This window comes from Garra rufa, chromosome 14 (assembly GCF_049309525.1).
Source record: "Garra rufa chromosome 14, GarRuf1.0, whole genome shotgun sequence".
NCBI classification, from domain to species: domain Eukaryota; kingdom Metazoa; phylum Chordata; class Actinopteri; order Cypriniformes; family Cyprinidae; genus Garra; species Garra rufa.
In genome coordinates, this window is record NC_133374.1 from 5069840 (window position 1) to 5081801 (window position 11962).

At 34.5% G+C, this 11962-nt stretch overlaps 3 protein-coding genes across 3 annotated transcripts; 1 reads left to right on the forward strand and 2 right to left on the reverse strand.

The window, feature by feature from the left end:
- The first annotated feature begins 1131 nt into the window (after positions 1–1131).
- Positions 1132–2016, forward strand: LOC141285256 (excitatory amino acid transporter 1-like). The gene is made up of 3 exons (XM_073818293.1): positions 1132–1403; positions 1488–1530; positions 1678–2016. Exons 1-3 carry the CDS (start codon positions 1132–1134, stop codon positions 2014–2016), a joined length of 654 nt encoding a protein of 217 aa, XP_073674394.1.
- A 2724-nt stretch (positions 2017–4740) lies between these two features.
- Positions 4741–7065, reverse strand: LOC141284641 (uncharacterized). Its single transcript, XM_073817634.1, has 2 exons — positions 5941–7065; positions 4741–5841 (listed from the first exon to the last, which is right to left on the reverse strand). Exons 1-2 carry the CDS (start codon positions 5993–5995, stop codon positions 4829–4831), a joined length of 1068 nt encoding a protein of 355 aa, XP_073673735.1. The 5' UTR covers positions 5996–7065; the 3' UTR covers positions 4741–4828.
- A 63-nt stretch (positions 7066–7128) lies between these two features.
- Positions 7129–11272, reverse strand: LOC141284643 (uncharacterized). The gene is made up of 3 exons (XM_073817636.1): positions 11164–11272; positions 9515–9747; positions 7129–9417 (listed from the first exon to the last, which is right to left on the reverse strand). Exons 2-3 carry the CDS (start codon positions 9597–9599, stop codon positions 8624–8626), a joined length of 879 nt encoding a protein of 292 aa, XP_073673737.1. The 5' UTR covers positions 9600–9747; positions 11164–11272; the 3' UTR covers positions 7129–8623.
- Between the last annotated feature and the right edge of the window lie 690 nt (positions 11273–11962).

Here is an 11962-nt window from a genome sequence, read left to right on the forward strand (position 1 = left end):
ATACATTTTAATGAGCAGAAGAGAAGGTTTAAAAATTCGTAACAAACTTTTGAACAGTAGTGTACAGTGCCTTGCAAAAGTATTCATACCCCTTCATTTTTATTCACGTTTTGTTGCAGTATTATGTTAAACTGCTTTAAATTAGTTTTTCCCCACATCAATTTACACTCCATACACCATAATAATGACAAAGCAAAAACCAGATTTGCAAATTTTACAAATGTATTAAAAATCAAACACTGCAATAAGTACATTGCATAAGTATTCATACCCTCAACTCAGTACATAGTTGAAGCACCTTTACAGCCTCAAGTCTTTTTGGGTATGATGTAACAAGCTTTGCACATCTGCATTTGGCAATTATCTGCCATTCTTTGCCTCACCTTTTCACCTCTCAAGCTCTGTCAGCTTGGATGGGGGCTGGCAGACATTTTCTAGAGTCCTAGCTGTTCCAATCGTCTTCTATTATGGATACTGCAGGCTACATGCTTCTGTGAACCTTCAATGCAGCAGATTTTTTTCTGAACTCTTCCCTAGATCACTGCCTTAACGCAAGTCTGTCACTGAGCTCTACAGGCAGTTATCTTGACCTCAGGACTTGGTTTTTGCTCTGATATGCATTTTCAGCTGTTAGACCTTTTCTGAGAGGTGTGTGCCTTTCTAAATCATACTCATTCAAATGAATTTGCCACACTTTAACTCCACTCGAAGTGTAGTAACATCTAGAAGCAATATGAATGCTCCTGAGCTAAATTTTGAATGTCCCAGAAAAGGGTATGAATACTAATGCAACGGGATCTTTTCAGTTTTTTATTTTTAATAAATTTGCACAAATGTTAAAAACCTATTTTTTGCTTTGCCATTGGAGTAGGGAGTGTAGATTGATGTGGGAAAAAAGTAATTTAAAGTAGTTTAACATAAGGCAGCAATGTAACAAAATGTGAAAAAATGAAGGGGTATGAATAATTTCGCAAGGCACTGTATATAATAGCTATATTTTAATATATATTTAATAGTATATGTAAAAAAATACCAATTCTTTGCCACTGTGAAATGTGAAATTAATACATGCATAAGCTAAAACTATTTAATCAAAATCCATTATTTAAAGTAATCATGCTGCTTTATAGGATGATTGTCACTTCTGAAATGCTCAAGCACAGATCTTTTGTCTCTTTTTGCTGCGTGTCTTCAGGAATCTCCTCGTTAGACAGCAAGGCCTCAGGGAAGATGGGAATTCGGGCCATCGTCTACTACATGGTGACCACGTTTATAGCAGTCTTCATCGGTATCGTAATGGTGATTATAATCAGGCCAGGTAAAGGCAGCAGGGACAGTCCAGTGGCCTCTAGTGGCAGCATTGAGCCAGTGCAGGCCGCTGATGCTTTTCTGGACTTGATAAGGTGAGGAGAAAGTTTAGTTTGACCCCTGATGCTTGTTTATTTTTTGAATGCTATGAACTCAGATTTTTCTCATTGTTCTTATAGAAATATGTTTCCACCGAATTTAGTTGAGGCCTGCTTTAAACAGGTTTGTCTGTCCTTAAATTGTTCACATGGTTGAGGTTAAAAATATTCTTTTTCTAATATGTAATATCTAATGTCTTTCTAATTTCTAATATTCTGTTCAGACCCATTTGGTACAAGTAACATTACTAATCGCCCATTTTTCTTGCAGTACAAAACACTATACAAGAAAACCGTGCTGACCAAAAATGTCACCATCGTGGTCAATGCATCAGACAGCTTCAACTCTACAGATCTCAGCCAAGTGTCCAACCTCAGCACAGTCCTGCAGACCATCCAGGAGACGGTGGAAGAGGTGTTGCCTGTCTCAGGGTCCTCGAACGGCGTGAACGCCTTGGGGTTGGTGGTGTTCTCTATGTGCTTTGGATTAGTGATTGGAAACATGAAACAGCAGGGCCAGGCTCTCCGGGACTTCTTTGACTGCCTGAATGAAGCCATAATGCGCTTGGTGGCCATCATTATCTGGTTAGTGTGTAATTTGATGTTCTGATAACCTTCCTGTTGAATCTTTTATGTAAGGCAATTCATACTGACAATGACACAGATACAGATAATTTTTGTAGACCTACTACAGTTTATTTTGATATTTTTTGGGGGACCAAAAGGTAAATAAAAGGCAGTGTGATACTGTACAATGTAATAATGAGCAAAATTAAACTCATGTGATGTGACACACCAAACGTTTAATAATTAATTTCAATTAAATTAAAAATATAATTGAACATATTTTTGAAAATATTGATTAAGAGGTGTATACTCTGTGTAGAGAATTTTGGTTAGCTCAAAGAATTTAAGATGATCAATATATGTGTGTATATGCATGAGACTGTTCCTCTCATCACATATACACTGCAAACTCCACCAGGTCTTACGACCAATGAATAGGATGAAATGAGTTATTTAAAACATACATTTCAGTCAGGGAAAGTAGTTTAACTCACAGGAAATCGTGTATAATAATCGTCATTAAATATACGCAATTTCCAGTTTCTGATCAGTAACAGTAATAACGATATCGACTGGTTTCTTTGTCCAGCAAATTATTCAGCGATACCCATTACTCTGACGTTGGCCCGTCGTCACGGCAACGCGTTTTTACTAACCAGAACGGAGTTAAAACAATTGAACAGAATAGGGCTTAAGGTAGCAATATGAGATCGAAACAGTTTAAGTGACTTTGTAATGTAAGCATTCAGCACCGAGAATCATTATATGTGAATATATGGTTGTTTATTAAACTATTCTACTTACAAACGATCGCACATAGACAAACGTACATAAAACACAAATAGACAGAGAACGCGTGAGAGAGAGAGAGTAAGAGAGAGAGAGAGAGAGAGAGAGAGTAAGAGAGAGAGAGAGACAGACAGTGAGTTTGCAAAGGGACAGGAATGAAACGGTTCTGAACATCCTGAAATCGTTTCTTTTATAAAACGCCTTAAACGCAGCTATCTACGTTTGTAGAAAGGACGGATACTTGCAAGCTTGTTGTTGTTGTGCATTGTTCCGTTTGTGTTCAGTTCAGAAAGTCCTTTCCAGTTCCTTGAGAGTATCGCAGGCCTCATCATCTCCTCCGCTAGGTGAGACCCCCCCCCCCCCCCCATGGATCTGGGGGGAGGTGCGGGTGACGTGTCTTTGTGTCCCGAAGGCAAGAGCAAGAAAATGAGAGAGATGAGGGAAGGTTTATAAACCTGTAGGTCGTTCACGCCCACAGTTGGACCTTGTCCAATCCGGTTGATCTGAGTTTTGGAGGGAAGATTGAAAGTCTTTGTCTCTCACAATGGGGTTTCGCATGTGGAAGCTGATTGGTTGTTTGGCCACAAAACTTTCAAAAGTTCAATAATACATATAAAGCAATGAGTTATTAAGATGCCACAAACATTAACATTTAGGGAATAATAAATGCTGCTCATAGACACCAAACATGATCTATGTATCTTCTCGTTTGACTGATTCTAAATGTGAGTCTTAGCATGCACACTAATTCACCTATTGCGGATTAATGTTTGAGGCCGACATACATAACAGAAACAACAATATAAGAAAAGGTAACACATTGATACGTGTACATTTCTATATAACTGTATGTGGGACTGCATGTCTGAATAAGGAAAGTCTATCTTTCCCTGCATTTCTGGTAGGAGTCTTATCTTGATGGTGGGGGGATGAGCTGGATAGTGAACAAAGGACTGGCTCATAGCACATAGGTGTTAATCATGGGGGAGAAGTCATTTAAGGAATATAACTAGTTATTTCATGTCTGATTGGCTCCATGCACTACAATGACCGTAGTTACCTGTGATTGGCCTGGCTGTGCGTCACTCAGAAAACAACAGGCCAATCAGAAGAGAGGCTCATGAATATTAATTAGACAGGCCAAAATCGACCTGTTTTTGACAGAGCTCCTAAAAAAGAAGCTGTAAAAATATATATTGAGATGGATTTTGGCACTTATACCGCAAATATATATTCTTAAGGACATTGACAACTAAAATAAACCTCCAGAAATGTGTACAATATGGGACCTTTAAAGAACTCCACACTTTTAGTTGTACACTTTTGAGTGTTTTCTTTTGTTTCTATCACCTTAACCCTCTTATGGTGAGAACCACTTCCAGCCTATTAATTCATGATCATATCCTGTTTTTGACTTTGTATTTTGATCCTATAATACATAGCATTTAAACAAATTAGAAACAAATTTTCTAAAATCAAATACTCGTGTTCACTTCATTTACACCAAATCTGTCATTAAAGACAGACAATAAGCTGCTGAAAAGTCAATAGATGCCTGTTTTCACCTCATTTTCATTCATTATGATGATGATGTCTGAGATCTTCTGTAAATTGGCACATTAAGCACATTTCATTGTGTGTCAACTGAGAGATTACAACTACAGGATCATTATAAATGAAATCTATAACTGAATAGAATAAAATATCTGACTGAAATACTATAATGGACTAACACATCAATATAAAAAATCACACATAACCAGAGATGTCAGTGAATATACAGTGCCTAACATTTATGTTGCAGAGATATGTATAAATAAATATCTTGGAAAAATGTTTTATGCAAAACAAAATGGTCAGAAACTCATGGAGGAGGCATCGAATTAAATGATAAAAATCAATATGGGATTAAAGTGACTAAATACTTTTGCAGTTCTACAACACAGAAAAAAACATCCACACCAATCTTGTGACATTTCAAAACAAAACAAGTTTATTGGAGCTAACCTCACATATACTTGATCAAGATCTCAACTTCAAATATTGAATCTGTAGAAATCATCTGCTCACTCTGACACAGAACAATGCTTTTTAATATGACGCGCTAAATATGTTGACCGAATGAAACTCTTTCCACATAGAGTACAGTGATACGGCTTCTCTCCAGTATGAACTCGCTCATGTACTTTAAGGTTTCCAGACTGAGCGAAACTCTTGTCACAATATGAGCACTTGTAAGGTTTTTCTCCAGTGTGGATTGTTTGGTGCTGTTTCAGAAGACCAACTCTAGTAAAGCTCATGCCACACTCACAACAAACATGATCTCTCAGTTCATTATGTATTTTCTGGTGCTTTTTACAGTCAGCCAGCCTTGGAAAACTCTTTCCACAGAAAGAACAAACATAAGGCTTTGCACCTGAATGCGTTCCCAGGTGACTTTTTAGACCTGATGATGAAATAAACTTTTTACCACACTGATCACATTTAAATAGCTTTTCTCCAGAGTGAGTGTGCAGATGATAATCGAGACTCGATAGACTAGCACAACTCTTTCCACACTGACTACAGTGATACGGCTTCTCTCCAGTATGAACTCGCTCGTGTGATTTCAAGTGTCCAGACACAGTGAAACTCTTGTTACAATATGAGCACTTGTAAGGTTTTTCTCCAGTGTGAATTCTTTGGTGCTCTTTCAGATGTTCAGCTCTAGTAAAGCTCTTCCCACACTCACAACACACATGATCTCTCACTTCATTATGTGTTTTCTGGTGCTGTTTACAGTGAAACAATCTGGAAAAGCTCTTACCACAGAAAGAACACACATGAGGCTTCTCACCTGAATGAACTATCAGGTGTTTTTTTAGATGTGCTAATATCATAAACTTTTTTTCACACTGATCACAGCTAAACTCTCCAGTGTGGATTCTCATGTGTCTTTTAAGGTGTGCTTGGTATTTGAAACTCTTTCCACACTGAGGGCAGGTGTGTGGCTTTTTGCCTTTTTTTCTTAAGGTTTTGATTTCACAACACTCCTCCTCTTCTTTCAGCTTTATTCTTTGTTGTTTTACTTCAATCCAGTCTAAAAAAAAATAAAAATGTTGAAAATCAAGTGAACTGGAGCTTTTTACATTAATGTTTCTTAACAGTCAGCAATGAAGAATCAAGAATGGACACCAACCTGTTTGTTCCTCAGTATCTTCATGTTTTATTCTGGATGGTTCTGGATCACTCATGTCTTCAATCTGTTCTTTAACTTCTGTACCTGTAATGTAGAATAATGTGAATATTCCTCGCCTTTTTAACCCAGTAAAGCACAAACCCCGCCCACCACAGACGCTGAAATTTCATTGGTCATGTCAATCACAGTAATTGCCTACAGTCATATGTATTACAGTCTATTCGCTAAAAAAATATCCTAACATTTGTGTTCAAAAAGTAAAGAAATGCTTATATTACTTTGGATTATGGATTCAGTTCACAGCTCTTTCTGTTGAGAGAAATACATAAATGAAGAAGAAAGACAAAATATTAGTATTTTTACCTTTGGATCCTAATTACAGGGTAAAAAAATTATTTGAGAAAGATTGCAGCATCGCTATTTTATATTTGCACAGAGATTTAGAGGTCATTTAGTAAAATCACTTGAGTTTAACGGTAGTTGTTGTATTAAGACAGTGGTGACTTTTTTTCTGTAGCCATTCTAAATGTAAATGTAAAGTAAATGTTTTCTACATTATTTCAAATCAGTATGTCAAATAAATATTGTGAGATACAGATACAATGATTCAAATAAAATTTCACTGACATCTCTGATTAAGTTTATTATATATTCAGTAATATTTTATTTGATGATCCTGTAGTTTGTCTCAGTCTGTTGACACACAATGAAATGTGCGCAATGTGCCAATTTACAGAAGAGCTCAGACATCATCAGAATGAATCAGGAGAAAACAGGGAGCTATTGGCTTTTCAGCAGCTCATTTGATCATAGTCTTGTTGTCATGAGAGATTATTCAGTGTAGATTAAGTATGTAATGTCAATACATACAGTATAAAATCATTATGTCTATGGAATATCCTCATAAAACAGGAAAACCCTACATGTGTCCAGGAATTTCCAGCAGACGGCAGCAATAAACTAAAGCGTTTTCAAGTTTATCGATCCTTTACCGTAGTTAAACGTAAACCAATTCTGGTTTAGTTTGTCTGTGAAACCAGGTCCTTGTGTTTAATGAAAAAATACAAAATAAATAAATTAGTCAAATGAAAAAATTATTTGATAAGAAATGAGCATGACTATTGTCTATAATATCGGCTAAATGAATAAATGTAAATGTAAATGTAATAATATTATTATTGTCTCTAATTGGCCTGTTTGGCAAAGCCCTCAAAACAAAACTTATTTAGTTGTACAGTACTGCATGATTTGTAGACTATATTTCATAGTTTGCACTTTGCATAAACATTTGCTAATTTTAGCCTGTGTAATGCCACTTTTCTAACTTTTAAAATGGGTTTTTGAACAAATCTAGTGAGTCAATGAATCAATGACTCATTCATAAAGAGAGTCAATTGCTTCAAATGAATCAGCCATTTGAACAAATCAATTGAATGAATGTTTCAGTGACAAAGACACTAACTTAATGCCACCAACCAGCAGTTTTAGTTTCAATTTAAAAGTATAATTTGAGGTATTTAAATAATTTAATATTTCTATATTCAAAACATTATATTTTAAACAGTAATCTCATAACATTGTTATTATGAAATACATGCCACCTGAAACTTGTCAAAAAGTCTATAAATATTTCTTAATGCCATATTTGTGCTCTTTTATACAAAGATGAATTGTTGGTGCTGATTTCATTTGATATTTCATGATTGTACCTTATTATTTTAATTTCATTACAATTTTTGATAAAAGCTTATGAATTAATTTTGTGGCACAAAAGATGATGTACATTTCAAAGAGTTAGAAAAACGGCATTAAAAAAAGTTTAGAAAAAACTAAAGAATTCCAATATTGCCTCAATGGAAATTTTAATTTCTGTCGTTGATAAGACAGTGTTCCTAAAAAAAAATGTAAGTAGGTGGAAAAACTGCTCGTGAAAAGAAATGTAAGCGAGTCCTTAAGAATGTATTGTTACCATTTATTTAAAAGTGCAATAGTTTGCAAAGAGCAGTACTGTACCACTAAATAAGAAGAGTTTTGAGGGCTTTGCTAAAGAGGCCAATTAGAGACAATAATCATATTAGACACAACAGTCATTCTCATTTTTTAAAATCATTTTTAATTTGACTAATAAATTATTATTATTATTAATATTTTAAACACAAGGGCCTGGTTTCACAGATAGACTAAACCAGGATTAGATCATAGTTCAATTAGGATATTTAAGTAAAAGGCACTGATATATTTTAGGATCGATCAGTGCAAGTTTCTTTCAGTTGAAACGACTCAGATTTACATTTTAGTCTGGGACTAGCCTCATTAATAAATGTTGGCTGTTTTCACCTCATTCATTATGATTATGATTTCTGAGATCTTCTGTAAATTGGCACATTAAGCACATTTCATTGTATGTGAACAAACACAGACAAACCACAGGATGATCACAAATAAAATATTTTACTGAACAACTAAATACTATAATTGACTAATGCAGCAATGAACAAAAATCACTGAATAGAAAACATCAACGTAAGATTAGAGTTACTAAATACTTTTGCTGTTCTCCAACAAAACATCTCCACAAATTTTGTGACATTTCACTGCAAAATTAATCATTTGAGCTTATAATTTACTGAATCTCAATCTCACAATATTTACTTGAAATATTAAATCTGTAAAGAACATTTGCTCACTCTGACACAGAACAATGCTTTTTAATATGAGTCTCTAGAGATACTAACTGAATGAAACTCTTTCCACATTGAGTACAGTGGTACGGCTTCTCTCCAGTATGAGTTCGCTCATGTACTTTCAGGTTTCCAGACTTGGTGAAACTCTTGTCACAATATGAGCACTTGTAAGGTTTTTCTCCAGTGTGAATTCTTTGGTGCTCTTTCAAATAGACAGCCATAGTAAAACCCTTCCCACACTCATAACACACATGAGGCTTCTCATCTGAATGAACTGTCAGGTGACGATTTAGACCTGATGGTGACATAAACTTTTTACCACACTGATCACAGCTAAATGGCTTTTCACCAGAGTGAACTTGCAGATGATAACTGAAATTTGATGAATCAGCAAAACTCTTTCCACACTGAGTACAGTGGTACTGATTCTCTCTAGTATGACGTTGCTTGTGTCTATTCAGGCTCCCAGACAGACTGAAACTTTTGTCACAATATGAGCATTTGTAAGACTTTTCTACAGTATGAGTTTTTTGATGCAGTTTTAGTTGACCCTTTGTAGTAAAGCTCTTCCCACACTCAACGGACATGCGATCTCTCACTTCATTATGTGATTTCTGGTGCTTTTTAAAACTGTCCAGTCGTGAAAAACCCATTCCACAGTAAGAACACGCATAAGGCTTCTCATCTGAATTGTTGTGCAGCTCTTTGCCTTTTTTTCTTGAAGTTTTCATTTTACAGTGTTCCTCCTCCACTTCTTTCAGCTTCACTTTTTGATTTTTGATTTCATCGAAGTCTAAAATGAACAAATTATGTGGTTAAAATCAAAAGAACCGGAGCTTTTTGTTCGTTTCTCAGCAGTCAAAAATGAAGAATCGAGACTGGACACCAACCTGTTTGTTCCTCAGTATCTTCATGTTTTATTCTGGATGGTTCTGGATCACTCATGTCTTCAATCTCCTCTTTAATAAACTCCATCTTCAACAGTCACAGATTTCAGCTGCTGCACCTGGAGTTTGTTCTTCTCTTGTAGGATGATGTGAATATTCACCAGTGTTTATAGGTCAATTGTTGTGGGAGGGGCTTCACTGATCACTGTCTGATACTGAGACCCACACGACCAGATCTGGAGAAAACAACAAGCTATTAGATTTATACTGTATTATTTTGAATTAACCATATATTAGTTTGCGGTTCAAAATATAAAGCATTTGTTGCTCACATATTAATGCCATATGCAATCCATTGTTAGGCATGGGTTGTTGAAGTGACATGGTATTTTCTCAGTCCAAGATAAAAAGAAATATAATTAATATTGTCATTATTTAAAATGGAGTAAATCTTTACACATTTATTTGTTCTTGTAAGGGGTGAAATTATTCCCTTGTGAAATTAAAGTCCAAAAACTCTCACAAGCGCAGATGCCATGCAACAAAACAATAAAATTGCAGAAAACAATCAAGTATTTTTTATATTTAGACTTTTTTTTAAGTAAATAGTAAAGTAATGTATTACTTTTTATTCAACAAGAATATATCTGAGTTACTTTTTCAAATAAGTAATGCCAGTTAGTTTTTTCCCACAATTTACTGATTAAAAGCTCTCCTGACTCCATGTTGAGAGAAATTGGGAGTAAGATGTTGCTTTAGTTCTAGAATAAATGTGAACATGCATTAATCCAACTCCCTCACAAAAAACAGATTCAGTGTTCCTTAAAACTTAATAAAAACAGTGATTCAATGCAAACCTGCAACAATTAAATATGTTAAATAATACAAATCCTTTATGTATTTAATCCCATTTTATTAACCAATGTCTTTGCTGCTGACCTTCATTAATCCAATTCATCCATACTAATAAGCAAAAATTACTCAAGATAATGTAATATTGGTTTTCTTTTTTTATTGCTGAAGAGTTGACTTTTTTTTCTTCTGCGGTCTACTGTACAGATGTGAATTTGCTTAAAAGTAATTACATTACTTTCCATAAAAAGTAACTAAGTAATGGAATTAGTTACTTTTTAGGGAGTAACTCAATATTGTAATTTGTTGGAGAACAGCTAAAGTATTTAGTGACTTTAATCTTACATTGGTATTTTTTATTCTTTGATTGAACGTCTGCTCATTAAGACAAAGAAACATTCAATAACCTGGAAAAATTCCTATAAAACATTTGATGGTCACATATTAGTTTGACGTATAAAACAGCAACAAGACATCCATCACACAATGCATAATGTCTAGTTTATTACCAAGAAAGACTAGGAAACAAGCTAAAACAGATGTTTACATTTTTATATATACACAATATAAACACTGTTTAACAACAATGACTCAATTTAGTTGTGTAGTTAGTTACAGCAGGAACAATGTACATTTATGCTAAATAAATATCAATTCTTACATTAGAAAATAATTCTTACATTAGAAAAGTCATGAAATCATCTTTATCACAGACGTTCAAAATAAAAAAGACATGTAAACTCTGTAAACTGTGAACATTTCTCACTTGCAGACATCAGCAAAATTATGATACAACTGACCTTCATTTATGATCGATAACTGCATCACTTTTAGCTTAAAGTGGGCTAAAATATTCAGCACTCGTCTTTCACTACTCTCTTTTGTGTATACTCCTTCTTCTTCTCTGAGTTTATTGCGGTTAACAAAGCAGCTTTAAGTGCATATACTGCCACCAACTGGGAGGGAGGGAGTGTGGAGCATTGATGTTAAGAGAAAACTAAAAACTTAACTATTCTGTCTTTGACATACTTAAATAGTATGTGAAACATGTCTAGTTGCATTTTTATTTAACTATTTCTGAGGTGAGATGTGATTCATTTCTATATGAAGTGCTTCTTTTGTTATCATATCCTTTACATTTACATATTCCATTTACATCCTTTACATGTGTCCTTACATCATACAAAGACTTTCCAATCCCTGGTCCAACTGTGTTAAAAATGTAATTTATTATTATGTTGAACAATATAGGGCATGTATTTCAATTGCATAAATCTTTGAGTATAAAGACCCCATCCTTACTTGAATGGTTCTATCTTTTAAAAAAATTCTTAATCCAATTATACAGTGGTGAAAATAATTATTTGATTTTGTATGTTTGCCCACTGACAAATAAATGATCAGTCTATAATTTTAATGGTAGGTTTATTTTTAACAGCGAGAGACAGAATTACAACAAAAAAATAAAGAATCCAGAAGAAATGCATTTAAAAAAAGTTATAAATTGATTTGCATTTTAATGAGTGAAGACTAGTTTTGTGAAGTAGATCAATCGATGAAAAACACTGGTAATAAACACTGATAATAATAAGAAATTAT

Bases quoted from the DNA above. Each gene is read 5' to 3' on its own strand.
- LOC141285256 (XM_073818293.1), top strand. From the start codon at position 1,132: ATGATTGTCACTTCTGAAATGCTCAAGCACAGATCTTTTGTCTCTTTT. The intron at 1,404-1,487 runs GTGAGGAGAAAG...TTGTTCTTATAG, and splicing joins GCTTTTCTGGACTTGATAAG to AAATATGTTTCCACCGAATT. The intron at 1,531-1,677 runs GTTTGTCTGTCC...TTTTTCTTGCAG, and splicing joins TTGAGGCCTGCTTTAAACAG to TACAAAACACTATACAAGAA.
- LOC141284641 (XM_073817634.1), bottom strand. From the start codon at position 5,995: ATGAGTGATCCAGAACCATCCAGAATAAAACATGAAGATACTGAGGAA. The intron at 5,842-5,940 runs GTTGGTGTCCAT...ATTTTTTTTTAG, and splicing joins AGATACTGAGGAACAAACAG to ACTGGATTGAAGTAAAACAA.
- LOC141284643 (XM_073817636.1), bottom strand. From the start codon at position 9,599: ATGGAGTTTATTAAAGAGGAGATTGAAGACATGAGTGATCCAGAACCA. The intron at 9,418-9,514 runs GTTGGTGTCCAG...TGTTCATTTTAG, and splicing joins AGATACTGAGGAACAAACAG to ACTTCGATGAAATCAAAAAT.